The sequence below is a fragment of the Orbicella franksi genome, chromosome 1, assembly GCF_964199315.1.
Source record: "Orbicella franksi chromosome 1, jaOrbFran1.1, whole genome shotgun sequence".
NCBI lineage: Eukaryota > Metazoa > Cnidaria > Anthozoa > Scleractinia > Merulinidae > Orbicella > Orbicella franksi.
Window position 1 is genome coordinate 17115551 of NC_138145.1, and position 23495 is coordinate 17139045.

The 23495-nt window shown below is 41.6% G+C and overlaps 2 protein-coding genes and 1 long non-coding RNA gene across 7 annotated transcripts in view; 2 read left to right on the forward strand and 1 right to left on the reverse strand.

Annotated features, from left to right (window-relative positions):
- Window positions 1-18465, reverse strand: part of LOC145493896 (voltage-dependent calcium channel type A subunit alpha-1-like) — a 53089-nt gene extending 34624 nt beyond the window's left edge. For 4 of the 5 annotated variants that reach the window (XM_081473402.1, XM_081473385.1, XM_081473394.1 and 1 more), the window contains exons 1-4: window positions 15317-18465; window positions 14950-15054; window positions 14673-14812; window positions 2853-2956 (exon numbers count right to left, since the gene is read on the reverse strand). In XM_081473402.1, the coding sequence (XP_081329528.1) occupies window positions 2853-2956; window positions 14673-14812; window positions 14950-15054; window positions 15317-15520 (553 nt within the window). In that variant the 5' untranslated portion in view covers window positions 15521-18465. Of the gene's footprint in view, window positions 1-997; window positions 2715-2852; window positions 2957-14672; window positions 14813-14949; window positions 15055-15316 lie in introns of those variants that run through there. The other variant, XM_081473408.1, reaches the window with a different exon arrangement.
- Window positions 1363-20119, forward strand: LOC145494022 (uncharacterized). The gene is made up of 3 exons (XR_014050219.1): window positions 1363-1482; window positions 9557-9608; window positions 20044-20119. It is a non-coding gene; the product is annotated as an uncharacterized LOC145494022 (long non-coding RNA).
- LOC145494016 (uncharacterized) lies at window positions 5431-8325 on the forward strand. Its single transcript, XM_081473486.1, has 2 exons — window positions 5431-7048; window positions 7186-8325. Exons 1-2 carry the CDS (start codon window positions 5433-5435, stop codon window positions 8249-8251), a joined length of 2682 nt encoding a protein of 893 aa, XP_081329612.1. The 5' UTR covers window positions 5431-5432; the 3' UTR covers window positions 8252-8325.
- Window positions 20120-23495: the final 3376 nt, after the last annotated feature.

A 23495-nucleotide genomic window follows, 5' to 3' on the forward strand; every position in this document is an offset into this window, starting at 1 on the left:
ATCAGTTTTAATGACTTTATAGCAGATTACTGTACCCAAATATGCAATTAGCCAGTCAGAAGCCATGACTACTGTCCTGATATCTTAGGATATCAAGTCACTGACCTGATATGGCTATGATATCGTGGTCACTTGGCCGAATTTGGGTAGGTTAATACCTAATTGTACCCTTTTTGGTAAGCTTCTGTTGCATAACAGGCTCATTTGGCCTCACCATGGGTATTTTGGGTGGGCTATTTCTCACCAAAAATACGAGCCATGGCTCGACTGATGTGCGGCCAAGGCGTAACAAAAAGTACGATTAGGTATAAATATCATAATACCAGGGGAGATTGGTTGAACCATGGCCTGCATTTTGGTGAAATCCATTTTGAATCAAACATACCTCATATGTCTCTAAAGTTTACCAAAGGGGTACGATTTGGCAAATTAGGACAAGAATCAGGCATGTTAGGTCAGTGATTTGATATCACAGTATTCCTGTGCCCTTTGTCTGTTTTCCTCAACATTTAGTGCACCCTTCACGTATAATTTGCAGCCGAAAAAGCCTGCTTTGAGGCTGGATGGATAAGTGTGTTCTGATTGGGCATTTCATAGGCTGGCCGCGAAAAAAAAACGGGAGGTCAAATTCTAAAAATAGAAAGATACGGGAAAGGGTTGACTCCAACAGTTAGTATGGGAGATGGGGGCGCCTTGTCATGGGCTCCTTGCAAAGCCCTTTCTGGTACAGTAAACTTTAATCACTATACTTATTTTTCAGATATGGTAGTAAGCTTTCACCTGTTGACACTTAACGCACACCTTAGAGTTTTGGGTTAAAAATGATCATTGAGTTTTTTTTTTAATCAGTAAACAAATCTGCCAAGCCGCTTGCATCCACGTCAAATGTGCCATTAAACATTTATACCATGAGCTAACTCAACCAATACCTATTTAGTAAAATAAGACTTCAGTCTATTAAAGGATTATAAGGAGGCGGATAAGGACCGTAACTGACCTCGCACAACGAGTCAAACACCAAATTCTGGAAGAGTCATCGGTGAAGTGTGGAACAAGAAAATGGGAATCGATAGAACAAACTAACGGTATTGTTATCACTGACGTTCGGCAACGTTTTTCTATTTCAAAGGTCAATAACTGACAAATTCCAACAAATTCTTTCCAGCCGAAATCCATCTCTCCGCCATTTTCGGTGACCGCCATTTTTGCCGCCATTTTGAAGTCTATTGGGAATCTCCGCTGTTCAAATTTTAACGTGGTCTCGGACTAGCTCCAGGGTGTCTCAGTGTCTCATTCCTTTACGGTGGATGCGTGCGAAGGACCTAAGGAATTTCATTATTTAACTTGTTTGGCCTTGTTTATTCTTCCTCGAACTGCCAACCCAAACTGTGGACCGAATTTCTTCACCGAAATTGGAAAAAGTATGTCGAAGGTTGGGAAAAAGCGACAAGAGCCCGCGGCATGAGCCATCGTGAATGATCGGTGAGTAATCCATGTTGCTCATTTCGGTGTATTCAATCCCCAGAATCGATCAAATGAGGCTAACAATTTGATGGACACAATGTCCTTTGTACTTCAAAGAATTGATAAACTTCTTGATATAGTAGTTTACCTTCACTTCATTACCTTTGTGATTACAAACGCCGTAAAATTTCACGTCACGGTTGTAAACACAAACAATAGGTAAACTGAAGGCCAATATTTTTACCGCCCTTCGTGGCGATTGACATTTCATACCCTCGTTTTATTGCGTACGACCGAAAAATGTGTTTCAAGAGCATTTGGTGGACAGGGAAAAGAATCCGCTGCTGGCCGTTCAAGAAATTTGCATTTTATGAGCTGTTTGACATGTAACCATCGGGGCACCTAACAAATGAATTGTACGGTCACTACATGTACATCGCTCCAAGTGAGTTCGCTCCACGAGACGAGACAAGTTTCGCTCCACAGAAAAAATTTCGAAAAGTAACGTTCCATACAAAAGTGACATCGCTCCATGTAGGAAATTACAGAAACATTTGTGCAAACCTTGTTCAGATTTAGTACAGCTTCGATCCCAAGTCGATCCCAGCTCCACTGGTTACCTGTTTGCTACCGTATAATTTTTAAAATTCTCCTACTGGTCCACAAAGCTCTCAATGGAACAGCGTCTTACTACATCAGTGAATTACTTAAGTACAACACCTCTCAACGGAAATTAAGATCGTCCTCTCAACACCTTCTGGCGACCCCGAAAGCTAGACTGAAAACATACGGAGAGAGAGCATTTGCTGTGGCGGCACCGAGACTATGGAACTCGATCCCACTTGAACTAAGATCCAGTAGTTCGATTGACATTTTTAAACGGCATTTAAAAACATATCTTTTTAAACAAGCTTTTTAACTCTTTTAATTTTTAGATTATTTTTTATTATTATTTTTTCCACTCCCCTTTTTTTAGCTCTTTAAATATATATTTTTTTATTTAATGTAAAGCGCCATGGACAAATAGTGGATTGGCGCTATATAAATACTTTATTATTATTATTATTATTATTTTACATTGCACTTACATTATTACTGGGTTGTGCTTTAACACCCGAGACCCATTAAGTGTGAGCAGCAATTGTTCTAGTTCTTTCACAATATGGAACCAAGGGTATGTTGCTCCTACGAAGGCCATTTGTCATGCTTAAATAAAGGCTGGTTGTCTGTCTGTCTGTCTGTTGGTCAGTTGGTTGGTCTGTCTGTCTGTCTGTCAGTCAGTTGGTTGGTCCGTCTGTCACTAACTTTGCCCTCAATAAGTTTGCCTACCATGTTGGTAAACTTGATCATATGTACAGTAACAGTAGCCAGAGCAAGTTTTGACTTACTTGGAATGCCTGACACTAACTTTAATGGCCTGAGCACTCTTGCAGCTCTTAGAGCTTTCAAACTTCCAGCATTGAAGACGTTGAGTTGTGGCAAGCTCAGAAGGCTGCAATTTGATCACAAAATGTTTTGAGTACTTATTGCAATTCCCTAGCCCTAAGATATGCTACATTCTCAGTCATAAGCATGACACCACAAGAGACCAGAAGAACAAGTTTTCTGAGAGTAAATAGTCAACCTGGTTGTGCATTATTGACTGCAGGGCTCATAGGAAATAAGGGTGATTACTATGAAGTTGTTTAATTAGTAGACACTCTAATGGATTGCAGTCAAAAACCAGCAATTTAATGTATTTTTAATCCAAAAATCAAGAATGTTTATTTTCCCTTTTAATAGCATCACTTGTTTGATCATGTTCTACTATGATTATCAGTTGAGTAAGGCTTACCAAAAAAGTTTGGTGGCCAGTTTTTAATGTTAAACTGGTGTTGTGGTCATGGGCAGCTGGCTCTGTATTCAGAGGCAACTTGTCAGCCTTTGATGTCATTGGCAGCAAAGAGCATGAAATTGCAGGCAATGATAAATTGTTACCACAACTGGAAATGAGGAAAGTTGCCTGAGGCAACACCATAATTTTAAGTCTAAAACTTTGTCACCAAAACTCAGTCGTACCTTGCTCAACTGATAATTGTAGCATCAGTGATACTTGCTGATTATCAACTTGAAGGTGATAAATGTAAAGTGACTGCTGTAGCAAATTTGGGAAAAGTTGACATATTGCCAAGCATTAGTCCTTCATTGGAGCAAAATCAGTTGATAGAAAGTTATTATGAGAACCATTCAGAATCACAGATTTCCAATAAAGACAAGGAGTGTCTCCTAACAAAAATCAAAATTTGACATATTTCCAGATAGGCAAACAGGTTGTGGAACCCAGATGGTATTTAAGAACAGAGTCTTTATTCGAACATGTAAGGGTTCCTGCTCGGTGTAGCAGACACAGTACACATCACAATAGAACACTGCCCTGCAAGCCCATTGTTTTCATTGTTTTCCTCACTCTTTTGTCCTTTTGTTCTCTATTGTTTTACATCATCTGTGTCTTAAACACCAAGGAAGAGCCCATACAAATGCAATTTTACTGTCACGTCAGTAAAATATAGTTAATGGAACGTGACGCTCGTAATCAGTAAGCCTTTCATGGCGGTGTTGTTTTCAATTAAGCTATTGTGTAGGCAAGCTCCCAAGGCCAAGCAGACTCTGAGATACATTGTATTCTAGCTCAAACATTATGGCTTTGTTACCTCTAACATATTATAACGATCGATAGCATTGGCCAAAAATATTAAAGCACTATTCATGGCTAAGAGTATACACGTGTAATGCTAAGCTGTCCGGTAGTACAGCTCTTTCTACTGGCCTTCCCAGCAGACAAGCGTCTAGCTATAAAAGCTCAAACAAACTGTTCAGAGTTCACTTTGGTGTTCTGTTGTACAGCGCAGTTAGCACTTGCTATACTATTGTTAAAAATTTGTTTTTCATGGCTCACCGCTCACGCCGTGCTTTGAACACAAACCCGGGAGAGGATCTCTCAAAGCTTTCCAGCGAAGTCCTCAAACTCCGTTTACAAGCCCTCAATCTTCCAATCACGGGCTCTAAAGGACACCTACTTAGCCGTCTCAAGCGGGCTACGCAGGGTAACGCGGCTGCACCACGGCGAAAGCCACAAAAACATCTGTCTCAGCCCAAAGCTCGGCGTGGGCGCTCAGCGAAAAGGACCGCCATCGAGTCGCAACCATCTGACGAAGCTGTAAACCTTCTACGCAGGCGAAATGTGCCATCAAGCCTCGAGCACGAGCAGGAAGACAGCGCCCTGTCGGACAGAGCCTCCTTGTCCTCGATCGAGGAGATGTTGGAGTCCGATCCCGAGCCGGACATCCCAATTGTACCAAGTTCCCAACAGGACACCGGCTTCAGTCCCGTCCAGCGTTCAGCGATCGAAGCGATCGTGACACAATCGGTACACTCTGCATTCTCCGCGTTCCGTACACCCCCTGCAACAACTCCAAGCCCATTCACTCCTGGCATGGCTTCTCCTCTGGGTCTCTCGAGGCCAGTAGATAAAAGCTTGGAGGACAAGATACTCAGGGGTGAGTACATTGACTTTGCCTTGCTTTTGCCAGACAATCAATATCAATCCCAGACCCCTGAAATCCAGCTCCGCTTGGACGACCCGTCCCCAGGCCCTATGGGTTCCCCTGTCACCATGGTTAGAAGGAAAAAACCAGTTGTCGATACGTTTCAAAAGTGGCTCGACGCGTTCATGGTGTATATGATCGTCCTCGTCACCGCCTACCCGCGTAGGGCACTTGAGCTGATTAAATATCAGCAAATTATTAGCAGAGCGGTTGCCAAATTTAAGGGCTTGGCCTGGCTATCGTACGACCAGCAATTCCGTCGCCGTGCGGCGTACGACTTATCCCTAAGCTGGGATAAGGTCGACCTCGAACTCTGGACGGTGACTTTCGCGGGCCTGGCTAAGCCCCACTGCAACGTTTGCTCCAGCCCTTATCACGCTGAGGATGTCTGTCCTTCTGCTGAACTCAACAGAAAACCGCGTCGTTCCCAAACCGTGTGCTTCGACTTCAACAAGTCCTCCGGTTGCCGGCGCCGCAACTGCAGCTACCCGCACGTGTGTCGCCGCTGCTACTCCAGTGACCACATCGCCCCAGACTGCACCAGGCAACAGTCCAGCCCCACTAGCAAGACCACGAAGCCCAGCGAGCGTAGCAAGAAGTAAAGTAGAGCAGCAACGGAGCCAGCAGAAGCCACTAGTATCCTCCCCTATTGTCATTTCTCGCTTAGAATTAGAGTTAACTAATCATCCTGATCGTAATTTTGTTTTTAATTTGCTAAGTACGCTTAAGGAGGGCGCTCGCATTGGTTACTCCGGGCCGCGTTCAGACCGGGTCTCCCCTAACCTTATTTCGGCAGTACAGCACCCGGATGTAGTTTCCTTGAATCTGCAAAAGGAAGTAGCTCTTGGGAGGGTAGCGGGTCCCTACCACTCCCCGCCCCTGCCCAAGTTTCAGTGTCACCCGGTGGGCGTGGTTCCCAAAAAACATTCAACTGACTGGCGCACTATCTACCACCTCTCCTACCCCCAGGGCGATAGCATTAACGATTACATTCCAAAGGACCCCTATTCCCTTAGTTATGTCCGGGTCGACGATGCCATCCATATTCTCCAGTCCCTGGGAAGGGGAGCCTTCATGGCCAAGACTGATCTTAAATCAGCCTTCCGCCTGATACCAATTCATCCGGAGGACTGGAGCTTGCTGGGTATCCACTGGCAATCCCAATACTATGTAGACATGTACTTACCCTTTGGGCTTCGAAGCGCCCCGTTCCTTTTCAATCAGCTGTCGGACGGGCTTGAATGGATCCTTAAAAGTAACTATGGCCTCCAGCATGTTATTCACATCCTGGACGACTTCTTCATTGCCGAACGGTCTAAATTGGCATGTTTATCTAGCTTTAGCACTCTGCTACGGGTGTTCATGTCCCTCAAGGCCCCTGTCGTAGCGTCCAAGACAATAGGCCCCTCTCAGGAGATTGAGTTCATGGGAATTGTTTTAGACAGCATCCGCATGGAGGCCCGCTTACCACAGGATAAACTCTCCAGGATTAATGAACTGTTGAATTCTTTCAAAATACGTCGCTCAGTACGCCTGGTCGAGTTACAATCCCTCATTGGGACTCTTCAGTTTGCATGCAAGGTGGTGGTGCCCGGGAGAACCTTCCTTCAGCGGGCAATTAATTTGACCAGGGGGGTCCCAAGCCGCTTTCACCACATACGGCTTAATAAGGAGTTCTTTAAGGATCTGGAAATGTGGAAAGTTTTTCTCTTAAACTGGAACGGGCGTTCCTTTTTTCTAGAGTCTTCCCATACCCCAGTTCAGAATCTAGAGCTCTACACCGATGCCGCGGGCTCTATAGGCTTCGGTGGCTATTTCCAGGGAAGGTGGTTTCAGGGTCGCTGGCCTCCCCACATGCTTTTGAACCAAAAACGGGGAATAAGTATCGAATGGCAAGAACTCTTTCCCATCGTTGTCGCTTGCGCCATGTGGCACCCCTCTCTTGCCGGGAAACGCCTTCAATTCTGGTGTGACAATATATCGGTCGTGTCTATTATAAATTCTGGGCATTCCAAAGTACCATGCATCATGGACTTGGTCAGGCGGCTCGTGCTCCTTTCTATGCAGCACAACTTTGTAGTCCGGGCTCGCCATGTCCCTGGGGTTTCAAATGAGATCGCTGATGCACTCTCCCGCTTTCAGATGCAGCGCTTCCGGGCCCTCGCTCCCAACGCCGACCAGAGTCCTTGTATCATCCCGCCTTCACTAATGACCCTTTGAGGGAGGAAGTCCTAACATATGCCACCTGGGGTCTTGCCAAGAACACAAATCGAGCTTACAGCTGTGGGGAAAAGCGCTTCCTAGAATTTTGCCTGATGAATCGCCTCCTAGGCCCAGACGGGGACGTATTACCTGCCTCCGAAGGGACACTGGTTTATTTTGCATCCTATCTAGCTAGAACAGTGCGTCATAGCACTATTAAACTCTACCTAGCGGCCGTTCGTAATCTTCACATTACGGCAGGGTTTAACGACCCCCTTAAGGGTAAGCTCCTTCTCCAGAAAGTCCTGCGTGGCATTCTTCGCTACCAGGGAGACCAGCGCATCCGTCGCCAACCAGTAACTCCTCGGGTGCTTTTAGCTATTTGTCCAGTCTTGCGGTCATGGCTTAGTCCGCGAGATTTTTCTATGATATGGGCCGCTTTTAATTTGGCGTTTTTCGCCTTTCTCCGTTGCAGCGAGTTTACATACGCAGGGGTTCGTCAATTTAACCAACACTTTGATCTTTGTACTGATTGCATAGCATTTCATCCCAACCTGGCAAGCCCGCAGCGTATGACGGTACATCTCAAGTCGTCAAAAACTGACATATCTAGGCAAGGGCAGTTCCTCACCATAGCCGGTACCTCGTCACCCCTTTGCGCGGTTGCGGCCATGCAAAAGTACTTTCTCCTAGCTAGGCCAAAACAGGGGCCATTGTTTTACTTCCAGTCAGGTCGCTATCTTACCCGGGGTGTGGTGTCGAACCTCCTTAAGGACAGTTCTAGAGTTGCCGGCCTCCCTTATCAGTGTCTTAAAGGCCATAGCTTTCGCATAGGTGCGGCGTCAGTCGCAGCCGCCGCTGGCTTGCCGGACTGGCTTATTAAAGTTCTAGGTCGCTGGTCCTCGGATTGCTACCAGCTTTATATTAGAACTCCTCAATCTACATTAGAGTCGGTCGCCCCCAGGATGGCTAATGTTTCGGGGGATTTCTCACCGATCTAACTCTTTTGTTTTGTTTTTCGTATTTGCTTGGGGGGATGCATTGCCTCGCATGCATTGGTGGCGGTTAAGTCTGCGCAGCGACTTCCCCCAAGCGTCTTGGCTACGTTGCCTATGAATATCGCCCGCTACCAATACTCTTGTCCGATCCAGCACGTGCTGTCTTGCAGTCAGCTCGTAGTGCTGGGGAGATAAGTGAGGTTCTTGTTTCACGCAATCTCCGGAAGTCACACAGGCTTACCTAACGCAAGGCAGTGCTCCCCCATTAACGCCAACTTGGGGCATTGTTTGTTTTAATTAGTAATTCGCGTGATAACCAAACAACAAGTCACGATTAGATTATTTTGAAAGGAACAGTTACATTAAATGCAATTTTACTGTCACGTCAGTAAAATATAGTTAATGGAACGTGACGCTCGTAATCAGTAAGCCTTTCATGGCGGTGTTGTTTTCAATTAAGCTATTGTGTAGGCAAGCTCCCAAGGCCAAGCAGACTCTGAGATACATTGTATTCTAGCTCAAACATTATGGCTTTGTTACCTCTAGCATATTATAACGATCGATAGCATTGGCCAAAAATATTAAAGCACTATTCATGGCTAAGAGTATACACGTGTAATGCTAAGCTGTCCGGTAGTACAGCTCTTTCTACTGGCCTTCCCAGCAGACAAGCGTCTAGCTATAAAAGCTCAAACAAACTGTTCAGAGTTCACTTTGGTGTTCTGTTGTACAGCGCAGTTAGCACTTGCTATACTATTGTTAAAAATTTTCCCTCCCTCCCTCCCTTTGGAGAAGAGGTTGGTTTGCTATTTCTTATTCTAATAAACTTGGGTCACTCCTGTGTGGTGCGGTTAAGTCTGCGCAGCGACTTCCCCCAAGCGTCTTGGCTACGTTGCCTATGAATATCGCCCGCTACCAATACTCTTGTCCGATCCAGCACGTGCTGTCTTGCAGTCAGCTCGTAGTGCTGGGGAGATAAGTGAGGTTCTTGTTTCACGCAATCTCCGGAAGTCGCACAGGCTTACCTAACGCAAGGCAGTGCTCCCCCATTAACGCCAACTTGGGGCATTGTTTGTTTTAATTAGTAATTCGCGTGATAACCAAACAACAAGTCACGATTAGATTATTTTGAAAGGAACAGTTACATTAAGTGTAGGTTAACATGAACTTAGAACTCAACAACGTTAGATGGAGAATCCTGGATCCACATTGCAAAATTTGGACCACCCAGGGAAACAATCAAAATTCTCCTTTTCATCTAGGACCAGCTTGCCATATAATAAAGTGCAGTATTTATATTCTTCTTAGGTCCACAAAACTGTCACAGCCCCTGAACCTGTGATTTCCTCACATTTAAAAGGTATGTGCTGTAGTAAAATTATCTACATTTGTACCAATTATTTTAATGACCATTTCAGTTGAACAAGTACTGGGAAGTTTAAAATCTCTTTCTAATACACACCTGGAATCTACCTAACACAACTTTGTAAGTAAAGGAAATTAACTTTTAAACAAATTGATGTCATGATACAGTGGAACTCTGCCTTACCACCACCCCATTAATACGGTCACCTTGTTATTTTGGCCATTTTATTCTGGCCTACACAAAAACTCAGTCAGTCATTTTCTTATTTAAAGAACCTTTTGATATGCCCCCCGCACCCCCGCCCTTTAATATGGCCAGAATTTTGTGGCCATTGGTGACTGAATTAACAGGGCCCCACTGAATAAATAACTCAAGATGCCTACTAGTGTGCTTGAAAATTGGTGTCATCAAAAAGGGAGTGCTAATTTGCCTTTTATTTTTTTTACAAAAAATGGTTCCTTTTTTTTCACAAAAAAGGACCATTACCAAAAATAAAAAATGAATTTAGAAAATTAAAAATGTAAAAATTTTGTCCACTGTTTATTAGTGACTATCATTAAATATTTAACTGACACAAAAAACATTTTGGTTAGGAGCCTTTCATAGTATACAGAAATGGAAAATTATTTCTTTTTGTTTACTTCTCGGTCATACAAAAATGCGATAATATGTATTTGTGGTTAGTTACTGTACAGCAATGTATGTACATGCGGTTGTTTTTTTCTGTTTTGTTTGTATAGCTCTTAATAGTAGCCTTTTACACATATTTGCGGGCTTTTAGCCAGACAGGCATGTAGGAATCCTGTGGATGGCCACTTAAAGAAAATTGTTTTATTTTCATATGCAGCACATTTTTCATCTTCAGCATATTTCTACGGCACATTTTGGATGCCCATGTTTCAAATCCTGGCTATAGCCTACATATTTGTAAGGTGGTTGAAACCTTTTAAGTGTAAACTACATTGATTCTTGATTCTTTTTGGGAAATAGCAATTCTAGACCATATCATTCGCATTGGGGCCTTTGTTCTTGACTGGCTTTGAAATAGCAAAGAGAGGAAATGTGAAATGAATTAAGTTTTAGATTTGAAAGGGTGTCAAGTTGTCCCTTTTATAGGAATGTCACATGACTATGCATACTTGTTACGTACATGAAAATTGATTATTACGTAGTTAATGTCTGTAACTTTGGATATGTTCTCTATAGCTACAATCAAATAATTTTAGTTTGGCTTTGCTCCATTCATGTGCTGACATTGACTGGCATTTAACAGATCAGTGATAATATGCATAATATTTGCATACAGTAAATTAGATATAAGGCTTAAAAGGCTCTTAAAAGTGTCAAATATTCTCTGGTAATCTAAACGTTTCGGGCTTACCAGTAGCCCTTCTTCAGGAGGTGGAAGAAGGGCTAAGCCCGAAACATTTAGATGACCAGAGAATGTTTGACACTTTTAAGAGCCTTTTGAGCCTTATATCTAATTTATCTGCAGTGTCACACATCGTATGAGTTTTTTGCTCATTTGTACTGAATTTGCATACAGTAGTCAACCTCAGAATAAAAAAAATTTAACTTGTGATTTGTTATGATTGTGTTACCAGGGTGGCGGTTGCAAAGAAAACCAATGTTTAGGCTGGCCCTTCGGGCAAGTTGTAACCATGATGTACTAGCTTGAAAGTCATTTTCACTAGCTCCAAACAATTTCATCTCTTACAGGACTTCAATCTGCAATTTGAATTCTGTTTGAAAACTTTTTTTAGCCCATTAGACAAGTGAAGGATGGACTCCACTATCCTGACTGCAAAATTCACTTGCCCCAGGCTAGCAGACACGACTGTCCTTGCATGCTGGTTATCTGCTATAGTTTGGTGTCATTTTCTGTGCTTTTCTTTGGCTAAAGTCATGTGAACAATATGATTACGTTTCCTCTTTATTGAGCAACTTTCAGTGATGAGGAAAAAATCACTTGAATTGCCAATTTTGACGGTGTGGGATGTGTAAGTAATAATACTTGTCTTCAATCCAGAAACTATTGATTAGCATTTTTGCTGTGGTCATCCATTCTTTTCCAGTATAAATGATTAGGAAAAAGGCCAATTCTTTGCTGTATGCCTTTTCTTTTTTTTTTGTTACATATTTGCCACAAAGAACGATGCAATATCATGATAATAATTAGTATAATTTTCAAAGAAAACACTAAGTTACATTTTAAGCGACTAAATGTACAAGGCATTTAATTATGTTCATTTAAGTGTTGTTTATTCCTACAATAATTATAGCAGTGTGCATTGCCAACTTAACTGTGTGTCACCATGACAACTTGCACTCGAAAAATAGCCTCTGGTTTGCTTGCTTTTAATAATTATATATACTGAAACAGCAGTGAAAATATTCTGCTCGTAAGGATCTAGTAAACTGTGTTAGCTAGCGTTGTTCCTACTTTATCAAGACATCTTGATTCGACTTCTAAAAGAACATAGATTCTAATTTTTCCAATTATGCCGTGAAGTTAAGTTTCCAACTAAGCAGAAATGAACAAAGTGTAAGCAGAACTCAAACTACAAATTTGCATTAACATACATCCATTTATGTAAACATAAATGTCAATAACTCTATAATTGCAACTTCAACTGACATTTTCCACTAGAACGTACAATACAGATTGATTGTAAGGTTGATTAATCAATGCTTCATTCCTGTTGAAAGCCGTTCTTCACCTTTAGAAAGATATCAAAACTGCACTTTCAATCAGGCTGAGAATATTTTAAAGAATTGCACGATAAGCTTATTTTACTTCAACGAATTAAGGCAATAGTTCATAAGTTCAACAAACTGAGAAATGTTCAAGTAAATATAAACCCTCTAATATGGATTTCTTTGATGATTCTGAAAGTCTTTGCTGTGAAACGATTTTGCAAAACCTGTCAATTACTCAAACGATGGCATGAAAGTTAAACCACCTTGATGTGTTCACCATCATTATTCAGTGAAACAATTACATCCTCGACCTTGTTAGCATTTTCCTTTGTACGAAAAACTAACAATTACTGTTTGTTTATCCTATTTTCCTTAACCTCAGTTCTAAGCATTTATATTCAAACGAGAAAAAGCCAGTGTCTTTGTCATGGGTCTTAGTATGAAGATGTGACAGATTTACATAAAATAGTTTTGTAATGTAAATATACAGAAACAGGCTGCTTTAGAACTGTCTTCTTGTCAATAATAAATCAGTATTCGCACTTGGTTTAAGTTGTTTGCGGTGAATTGCGACAGAAATTCTTCGTTTAGCAATAAAATGGCAGTTTTTTTGGTTTCCCTAGGAGATTTTGACAGGTGTAGTGCAAAAACTGTGCCTGGCGAGCGCCGCGCCGCCCTTAATAATTTATCACCCATTCTGTCAACAATTGGTTTTAAAGCGAGGGAACTGCGGAACTTGAAGTATTTGGTCGCAGGACCGGCCATATAACTTTGCCTTTTGGCTTATAAAGTAAATTTCAATTAACATTTCACGCTCGATTGCCTGCTTAAACGACAAATAAAAATTGCAACGACCAAAGTTCGTTTCCTTCGAAAGTATCTATCGTGGAAGTGATAATGTTGAGCGTTGTTTTAATGCAGCTTTCGAAAATGTTTTATTTACTTCGAGAAAGTTTCAAAACTAGCGGGTTGTTTGTACTTAAACCCTTTTTTCACTTCTCTAGTCTTCTACAACACGCTTGTTACCATAGATACCACGTGAGAAATTTTATTTGGCGGAATTATTTTCTTATGACTCAGTTTTTTTGTGCGTAGGCGCGGAGTTGTGTTATGCAAGGCATATTAAGCCGCGGTACCTGCAAAGGAACATTGCCGGGAAAAGAACCTGTTTTTCGCGGGAATTGCTACAGCTGGTAGCCAGACGAGCGGAGTAATGCATTTTGTTGCGTAGAGCTGGATAACTAAACTCGAACTTGCATCGTCACTTATTTTTCGAGTTTTATTTTAATCGTGTGGAGTAGCTGCTTACTTTGTACTGATATTACTGTTTAATTGAGGGTTTCCTCAATACTCGTACTCGGTCGCTTATGTAGACGTGATTTAGCCATCGATTTCTATTTTGAGAAAACAGCAAGTTTTAGGTGTAATACATGTACTAGCACTTGTGTTTTGACTTTTTATATAACATGGCTATTTACTCTAGCGACGTTAAATAATTGAACACCGGCGAGTTTTGGCGTGGAGGAATTGTGTGCAATGCGGGAATGTCCGACTAACTCCGACTCTAAGAAAATACTCTGTTTGAGAATCATAGCGAATTGGGTAATTAAAGAAAGTGTCGGTTTTATTGTTGATGCGCTTGAAGTAGTATCTAGGATCGCGTGAAGAATTGATATAACGAAATTCGTCACCCGGCAGGGCGAACGGTGAAGCGATAATCGGCTAATGGAAATACAATTTCCTCCTCTACAAGTTGCCTGACTTGGACAATCAGCTTTCAGAAGAATAAAAGCAACTTTTTACAAGAATCATGCCATGAGGTCGTCTGCAGTTCACAGTCGGGATATGCGTGACTAGTGACTAGTGTTGCTTTTGTCTCCGTGTTTCGGTTGAGCGAGTTTCGCATACACGTTCACTAAGGTTCTCGTGTTTTGCGTTTCGTTAACTGGCGCAGCTTTGGCACAGTCTAAAGTGACGTAAACACTCGGGCAGTGTGAACTAGACTCAATATCGCTCGGTTTAGCATGTTTGGTTGTCATGTTTATAGCTGGTGTAATTGCCCAATGCTATGCTTAGTCGTCAAGCGGTAGACATTTCCGTGCGTTTCGCTGCCGTTAACCCGCCGTGTACATTTCAAGCTGACTCGTTTAGCGAAACTAGATCGATTGTGGCCTAACGAACTCACAATCAGATACATGTCGTAAACTTGCCCTGCGACATTTTTGGTAAAGGAGTGAAAGCTTGTTTAAATATTGAAATTTACGAGTGAAAATTACAACGACATACATGGTTGAATAAAGAGCGCAGGCATTATACTGCATAAATATACACACACATGCATACTGTATACATACTTACCCTGTTACAACCACCACGAAATCCAAAACGTTCCATCCGTTCCGAAGGTACGAGTCGGCGTGTAGTACAAATCCAAGAGCTATAATTTTTAATACGGCTTCTAGGCAGAATATTGCTAATAAATATACTTCGGCATCTTCCTAGGAAAAAGCAGGAACAATAACAAGTGTGAGAGAGTGATTCACTTTCGTCCAAGCAAGTGTAGTAAGGACGACCGCAGAACGATCCTGCGTTCAGCGTCGCTCTGTGTTTCAGAAATCTCCAAGTTTCTACTTACTAGTTTTTGGTTCAGATCGGACTTGTCGTTGTTCGGCAGCGGAGTATTTGCGGCGAGTAGGATGCAATTGACAAAGATGGTCAATAAAATGAAATATTCAAAAGGCTTGTCTTCAGTTAAGGAATATATGATACGAACACAAACGCACATATAAGTAAAACTAAAAAATAAAATCTCACAGGAACACGCCACTGAAACAGCACAAATTGACCAGGAAAATTTAACCAAGACTTCACAACGTTACACACTGACAAGGGTCCTCAGCACGCACGCTCAACTGCGGCGGTAGACGACAACAAACTCACAGACAACGCCAAACCAGAGAGAACATTTTGTACAAAGACGTTTCGCTCGCATCAAAGGATACTTTACTCTCGACGATTGTACGGCATATTTTTCTAATAAAATTTTCCTTCGAGAAAATGAAGAGCGATCGGTCCGCACAGACGATCTGTGATGTTTCGGTACCAGCTTGCATCGAAGACTTGCGCGAAATATTACTTGAGTTGGCCATACGCGTTTTATAAAAGTCCTCTGAAGGCACCGAGGACGGCCTTCGATTGTCCGCCATTTTTCGTGATTTGAGCTGTTTTCAAGCCACATTCAGCCGCGATCTCGGGCTATAGATGACTGGCGTCGCGCGCTAGCGAACGCGAAAGTTCGTTTCCAGCCATGGAATTAACCGCCTTGAAGCGATTCAATCATACAGGTTTTTGGGCTTCCTTCTTGCCTTGACACCGTATGCTAATTACAAGCCGAGTCTATAATCAAGTGGCCTATCAAATGAGACCGACACTGGCGGGTCACGTGATTTCGACTGGTACTGGTTTGGGTGTGAAATGACAAAAAACGCACTCACTGCAATCTCACCCATTACACCTGCTACTGCTGCCCAAATCTCTGCCAACAACCAAATGTTCGTAGCGGCAGCCACCAAAACGCTTTGTTTTGGTTCGTTTAGGCGACCTAACAAGCTTTATAATCGTGTGAATTCTGCTTGTATGTTCCCGTAAAATGACATCCCGCACTCCTCGAGGTGGGCGGAATGTCAAGGAAAATTCACTCACGTTTCCTCTCGTTTTTTTTTTTTTTTTTTTTGGCACACTGTCACCCCCTCCGAAATAAATTGCTTTTGTTTAAGTACTTCGCGTTAAAGAGGAATAAACTTACCGTCACGTGTATTTATATCGGTAATTGTTTCGGTTTGAACGCAGAGGTTTTTAATAATCCTACGTGAATCGTTTACATGTCTCGTTCTGTGGAAATTTTTTTGTAATCCTAAGTCGGCTTTTGTGCAATACCGTTGCGAATTCGTGGACGTAAAATAGCAATTACTACAAGCATAATACCCGCGGGTTTCATCGATTCATTGCCAACCTGATGATGGGATTTCTTTTTTTTTTCTTCAGGGCAGACTCTCCGAGTAATTACGGTGTAACGATTTAAGGGCTTTTGTTGGATACTTATCCCAGATCTCTACAAGCTTTGTTAGTTTAGGCTCGAGTAGGGTAGGTCGTTAAAGAGTATGCTACTCACACAAACTTAAAAAAACATCAACAAGTCGCTTGATTCTTAATTCGCCCTCATTACACTTGGAAGGCAGGTGATGCGGCGGTAACTACACACTAGCGTCCACTTTCGCAATACCTGAACTTATAGGAATGTCTTATTTGGGCACTGATAGCTTGAAACCATTGGGATAACGGGAAAAAAAATCTGAGCCTCAAAATTCTCAATGCATCCACTGAAATGTTTTCTTCGACTTAACAGAGTGAAGCGTCTCTCGAACTTTTGCAATATTTATGTCGTCACAACACGATAAGGCTTGGTTGTTTTAATCGAATTATTTTGAAAATCCTGAAGACTGTCTAGCGCCTTCGTTGAATTAACCGACTTTTGGTCGACGCGCGCTAGTTTTTCGTCCAAAAAAAAACCCTTGTCGGGTTTGAAATCAATTGCCGAGTTTGCGTTAGGATGTCTTACTTTTAATTCATCTCTCTCTTGTCTTGTTTTAATTTAACCGATATGAATTATGAATACGTTTCTTGACAGCTGTTGCCTCGTCAAGTTGAACGCGAGATTCTTTCACCTTCTTTGCGCGTCTACTTCCGAATGCTCTCAGCACAAGTCTTGTCGAAGAAAGAATACCGGATATTAAATTACACACTTTCTTGTTCCTTTGTATTACTCCAATCCAAACTCGACACAATGGCCGTTTATCAGTAGGCGACGCAGAAGAAAGAAATTCCAGCTAACCGCTGAGCAAAACAAAAATACACTGCCGCCGGCTTGAGTTTTGAATAAGCAGCGCCTCGAGCATGTTGCTTCTTACGCGCTGTGATTGTCGCCCCACCATTATATAGCTGTAGTTCCTGAAAAGCGGTTTTTTCAACATAATAACCTTGTTAAAAATTTCAATAGATACCGTTGTGCTCTTACTCGAGTCTGTCATGCTCTCGATTTTATTACGCGTCGGGAATTCTATTTCAGGAGTAATGTGGTATTTAATGTGAAAAAAATTGTCAAATGTTTCTTCGGTTGTCTGGCTATTAAGCACTCGTGAGTCAGCTCTTCATTCTTTTCGTCATATAGCACTCCATAACACTTAGGCTTTTTGGTAAAGAAAAAATAAAAGGATGTTTCGACGCGGGTTCATTTCTGACCTGTTCCTTCCTCCCGACTCCGTTTCATTTTTTACTTGTTCTTTTATAAGCTAGAATTTTTGATATTAAATGGTTATTGAAAGAACTGGCCTAGAGACGGATGCGTAACAAAGTCAAAATCGGAATGTTTGATTGAGGAGCTCAGTTTTAAACGGCAGCGGTTTGCTTGAATCTGCTTTTTTCAATTTTGATTTGTTCACGGCTGTGAAGGAATTTCTTTTGCATTTTCTTTGCGATTGGCTCTGAATAAATAAAATAAACAAATGTACGTTTTTATGTCCTTCCAAAACTAAAACATGCACGATTAAATGAACAAGCCACCACAACCAAGATATTAGAAGAGTTCAGCGTTCCGTTCAAAATCACTCGACATCAGACGAATTCAGTTACGGGGAATAATCTAGAACTGACCCGAGGCAAATTATTGTTATAACGTCGGGTATTTATAATTAAGAAATTTCTTGAGCAGGAGTAAGCTTACTGGTTGAAGTGATCAAGATTGGCGACAATGACGGAAACAAATAGAGAAGTTTCTAGTGAATTCTTGCGGTCGTAAACTTTAGTTGAGTTTATTTTCATTTTATGCGGGAAACACGTTCGGTTGCGGTCATAGTATCATCTCTTACATCAGTAAAACGTGCTCCTGGTGCTCTCAACCAGAAGTTTTTGTTGTTTCGCATACGATACAAAGACAAGTGTTTCCTTTCCCGTACTCGAACCTGGGTCAATATTTGAAGACAAGGTTGCTCTAGCAGGGCTACTGAGCTTTGCAAACCTGTGCGTAAAAATATAACTTACGTGACGGTGACGATGTTCTGAACGTGAGGCCATTGCGGTGGTTTTCTTCGTAAAAAAAAAAAAACTGATTTTCAAGATGATTCAGACGATTTTCAGTACGAGGTATGCATATTGAAATATTTCAATCTTCTAAGAGAGTATTAAGAGCTAAAGTGAGTTTCAAAGAATCGTTTTACAGCAAACGTTAGGGAGTTCATCCATACAGATTTCAAACCGTCACTAGATGGTCGAGAATTAGTGCGGCTACAAATTAGAGAATGTTGAATCCGAAAAGAGCGGTATGTGTACCTGTTGTCTAATTAAACATTTGTAACATTTACTGAAATATAAAGTGATACGTTGTTCTGGGTACATTGACCAGAGATTAAAAGAAATAGGAAACTTCTGGTAGATTTTATCCTCCAAAAGATCTCAAATCTACTGTCATGCACATGTTGCAAGAAATCATGGTGAGGCAAAAGAGGAAAATTTCGCGCAACATCAACGAAGAATGCCGAAGTAGCGCAGCGTCACCTTTGTAGATCTTTTTCACCCTCGAGTTATTGCTTTCCTTGGGTAGTTTCACTTTGCATTTTTAATTTGCCTTCATTAACTGGTTAAGGTGTTATGTGGCTCGTTTCGGAGGCTTAGTATTGCGCAATAAGGAATTTGGCAGTCAAATGTGAAGGCTGTCTTCAAGGTGCCTTTCAGCAGGCGATTTGAACGTGCCCTCGCTTTGTATGTAGAATGGTCGCTCACAGCAGGTATTGATTGTTTATTGAAGCAGGTGGCCAGAGGATTATGTGCTTGGTTTATCCAAAATTAATTGCCATCTTAGTGGTTGTATTTGTGCTTCTCCTTCTATACTTGCAGTCAGTTTGTCTCATACTGATAATCTCAATCTGGCGGTGTCTTTTAAGAATCGTGACATCAAAGAAAATAGGAACGGAAAATATCGAATCCCTTTCTTGGAGAACCTGTCGTGAATTACAGTCTGTCATCTTAAATTGTAGGCGCTTAATTAGAGCCCCTTTTTTATTCATATTTTTCTTTATTGTCGGCTCGAATTGTCTGCATCTTTGATCACTTCACTGTCAGGTTTCATTAAACTGCATCGTTCATCATCCTACTTGTTCCAACGTTGAAACACGCAAAAAATAAAACATTCTCATTTTCGCTTTAACCTCGCAACAGTCCATTCTTTCTACTTGTTGCTCTTAGCTTAGCCATCTTTATCATCTTTCAAATGAATTCTGCTACCTTAACCTTGATTGCGTGGATAATCATATCTATAGAACCATATCAATAACAGGCTTTCTTGCAATCTGATTGGATAATGACACGCGTTGTTTGCCAATTAGAGCATGAGCCTTTAGGTGTTCTTCTGCATCACACGAATGTGCATTTTCTCAGGCACTTATACCTATAAAAACTGCTTACTTTGTAATTTGAGAGCTGACATGAGTGTCATTTGTCGTGTAGAATTTTGTTTATAGCGGCTGCGAAATATTTTGGATCTAAACCGTTGTTGTTCAGGCAATGAATATTGGCGCGATGGCGACTCAGTGACGGCTTAGCTACGACACTTACAAGCTTGTCTGCTTTGATTAATGTAGCTGAAATAATATTTAATTATATTTTTTGTTGTTACCAGGTTGACCGGACATTTGTCTGCATCCGGTCCAAGACGGCAACGTCTATATCACAAGGCCACAGTGGACGAATAAGAACTATCTGATGGGTTAACTCGCTTCACCTTATATCGAGGTGCGCCTTGATCCTCTTCCCCAATAGGGGGCGTAAAGTTGTTTGCGTCGTTTCTTTGTTTGACAATTCATATCTACCGCCGGATGTTGTAATTGTAAGGGAATTATGTGAAATAAATTAACTAGAAGAACATCACTTTTCTAGAGAAGTGTTTTTGTTCATGTCTTTCTCATTCAGAGTCTGCTGTAACTGTTTACTGATCCACGGACCTCACAGCAGTTTCTCAGGGGATCGAAATTATAGAGAGGGGTTGGGAGAGAGAGAAGCGTCATCTTCAGTGAACTAAAGAAATTCGAGCCGGCACAGTTGACGAGGAGTATAAACGGAACTTGGAACCCCTACCAATAACGAGGGAACAAAGTCTGGTTGTGTTAACGGGGTGGTTGTATAAACCCCTGACCAAGTACGTGTGTGTTTTTGTTAAGACACACCATAAGTATAATTAGGTACCGGCGAAAGGCAGACTCTCAGGGCAACTTAAACCAAAATGCCGGGGGTTACTTTGGCCATCTACTAGCATCCCATCCTAGGGGGGTAGCAATTCTCCCAATTGTTTTATAATCATGATAAGCTACGGCAATGTGGCCCAAATGCAACTTACTTTTACAAATATAGTAACTGAGGCAGCTTTGCTTGAGAAGGTGGGAGCAAAGCGGAACAAGATGTCAACAAGATGGGAGAGATGGTCAAAAAGCGTGGGTTTCTTTATTAGCTCGGGTCGGTTTTTATCCCCTTGACATGTTCAGCAAACTTTGAAATAGGTACGTATGTTTTTAAAAATGTTCGGTGTGTAGCCAGGCATGTTATCACACATCTTTTACATATTCTAGCAGGACGCCGTTTAACATTTGCATTTTCCATCTTTTGTTGAAGAAGGCAACAGTAGTGGCCGAAACGTCCGATAACCATATTTTTAGCCAGTGACAACCATTTAATTCCTTTTTACCAATTTTTTACGTATGTTTTTGTCGCGTTCTTTCGCCAGTCTCCGTCACCGTCTCCCATAATTAAGGAATTGTGCCCTGCTCTAACTTTCAAGGTATGCTGTAAGAACTTAACTTCATGGAACGCCTTGTAGATCATCTACGACCATACTGTCGGGCTGACGGGCTTATGGAAATGTAATTTCAAATGACTTCGGTGCGCATACTTGTACTAAAATGTCGGACACTATCACGGCATAATATCAGAGTAATTGTAACATGCCTGAGCAAAATAAATAGGTTTTAAAAGGAGGACATTCTGTGAGTGATTCCTTGTCAAATTTACGGCGTTAGTCTAATAGACTTCCGTTGTCGTATTTAACATCTGCTTCTCTAGAAACAGGAACAACTCAGTTGTTAATGAGATCGTCAACAGTCCTTCCCAATCTTTCCTGTGCTGGCCACCTTTTCTTTGTTAAAAAAAGCATTCTTTAGAAACTCCTTGAATATCCTTGTGTTGTAGCAGTGGTGAAAACCAACAGGTGTATTTTTCAAGGTGAAGCTCCAACGCATCTTGAAACGTTTCCAACGGAAAAAAAAACTTGGCGCAGCCTTCCATGAATAATTAAACATCACTAATTTTCATCTTCCCACGTAAATAACTTTTTTTGAAACTTGCACGAGATTAGCTTCTAAATTTAGTCAGTAATTGCTCCAGCAGTGTTTAGCAATAGCATGTAAGTCGTCATACAGTATTTTCAGACTCCGAACAGCCAACACTCGAAACACCGCTGTGAGCCGGGTTGTTCCAAAGCCGGGTAACACTAAGCCTGTTTTAAAAGTTAACCAAAGTATTAATTTTCTTCTGTAAAAATGTTTTTCACTGCTTATGTTTTGTATAGTTTGAGATGATTCAAACTGAAAACTGAGGGGTAAACAATCTAATTAAAATTAATAGAAAACCTCACCGGAAGTTACAAAAAATGATATCAAAATTCTCGCTAATCCTGGGTTAGCCATTGGGCTTTGAACAACAGACAATGATTTCATTTGAAAAGACGCATAAAACCATTTCATTTCCAGCAATGATCAGTAAACTGAAGCAGAGGCGGCATTAAACACAAAAAGCTCGGGTATGGTCGGTGAGCGAATGCAGGAGAAACAAGGAGCACCCTGGAGGACTGCTTTCCATTTGCGTGGACAGCAACAACAACAACAACAACAGTTTATTTCTACTACTGTAAACGACTAAGAGAATTTACAAGATTATAATTATAAATAAATAAATAAACAGTACAGTACATACAGTAGTGGGACACCCAAAATAACTAAAAAGCTAGTTGGGTGACCGTAATTATGATAATTAAAATTGGTAAGAATTTTCCGCTAAATAGACTGTTCACAGTCCCCTATTTTTCCGTGAGATCGTAGATGTCGATCGTTGAGTTAGCAAGTCTCAAACGGGCCGCCATCTTGGTCTCTTAATGCGAGCGAAACTGGGGAGGGTACAAAATGTCCGTGGGTAGTGGCGGTGGGGTTAATAGCGTCAGGGTGACGGGGCGGAAAAAATCCGCTCGCCGTGCCCTCCACCACCCCTACTCACGGGCATTTTGTACTCTCCCCAGTTTCGCTCGCATCAAGAGACAAAGATGGCGGCCCGTCGAATTCAACGTTAACGATCGACATCTACTATCTCACGGAAAAATAGGGGACTGTGAACAGTCTATCCGCTGAATGGAACTGTACAAATAGAAAGACGGGATGAACGTGTACCATTGGACAGCATCTGAAAACTTTCCAGTGAAACGGTCGGTCCCATTCATAGGCGTACGGGGTGGGGCGGGGGGGGGGGGCGTTGCAGCCTCCCCTAGTTTCAGACATTTTTGTAATTTTTCGGGCAAAACGCTGATGATTTGGGCAAGAGTACTCGGGGAAAAACATTCTTAAAGGTTGTCAAGGCCAGGCTTGTGGGCTACTTTCTCTGACGTTTGCCTTGTCAAAATGGAGTTAAGGTCAAATGACATAAGGATCCAGGTATTCTGTTTTGGTAAAGCCATATATATATCGTTTAAATGTGTATCGCGGAAATCCGCGATATGTGTATTAGGTTCATCAACAAAGCAATGACAAAAGAATAAAAGCAAACGAAGACCACAATTTTTGTTTTTGTGGTTGCTCTGAAAAGAGCCGTTTTAAATGGCTCCACAAAGAGCCGTTTTACATGTAAAATTTTCCTGAATTTTTGGTACGGGAAAGACCTAACTGTTTCTTTTATAAGTTTCCGATTTTACTAGGCTGTCGATCGAGGTCATAGAGTATGCGAAGTTTCAAAATAACTATTTTTGGAATGATAACAGTTTCATTAGACGTCAGTTAGAGTTGTGAAGGTTTTTTCTTTTACTGCGATTTGAGTGCG

Bases quoted from the DNA above. Each gene is read 5' to 3' on its own strand.
- LOC145494016 (XM_081473486.1), top strand. From the start codon at position 5,433: ATGTCTGTCCTTCTGCTGAACTCAACAGAAAACCGCGTCGTTCCCAAA. The intron at 7,049-7,185 runs TTCTGGGCATTC...CACTCTCCCGCT, and splicing joins TCGGTCGTGTCTATTATAAA to TTCAGATGCAGCGCTTCCGG.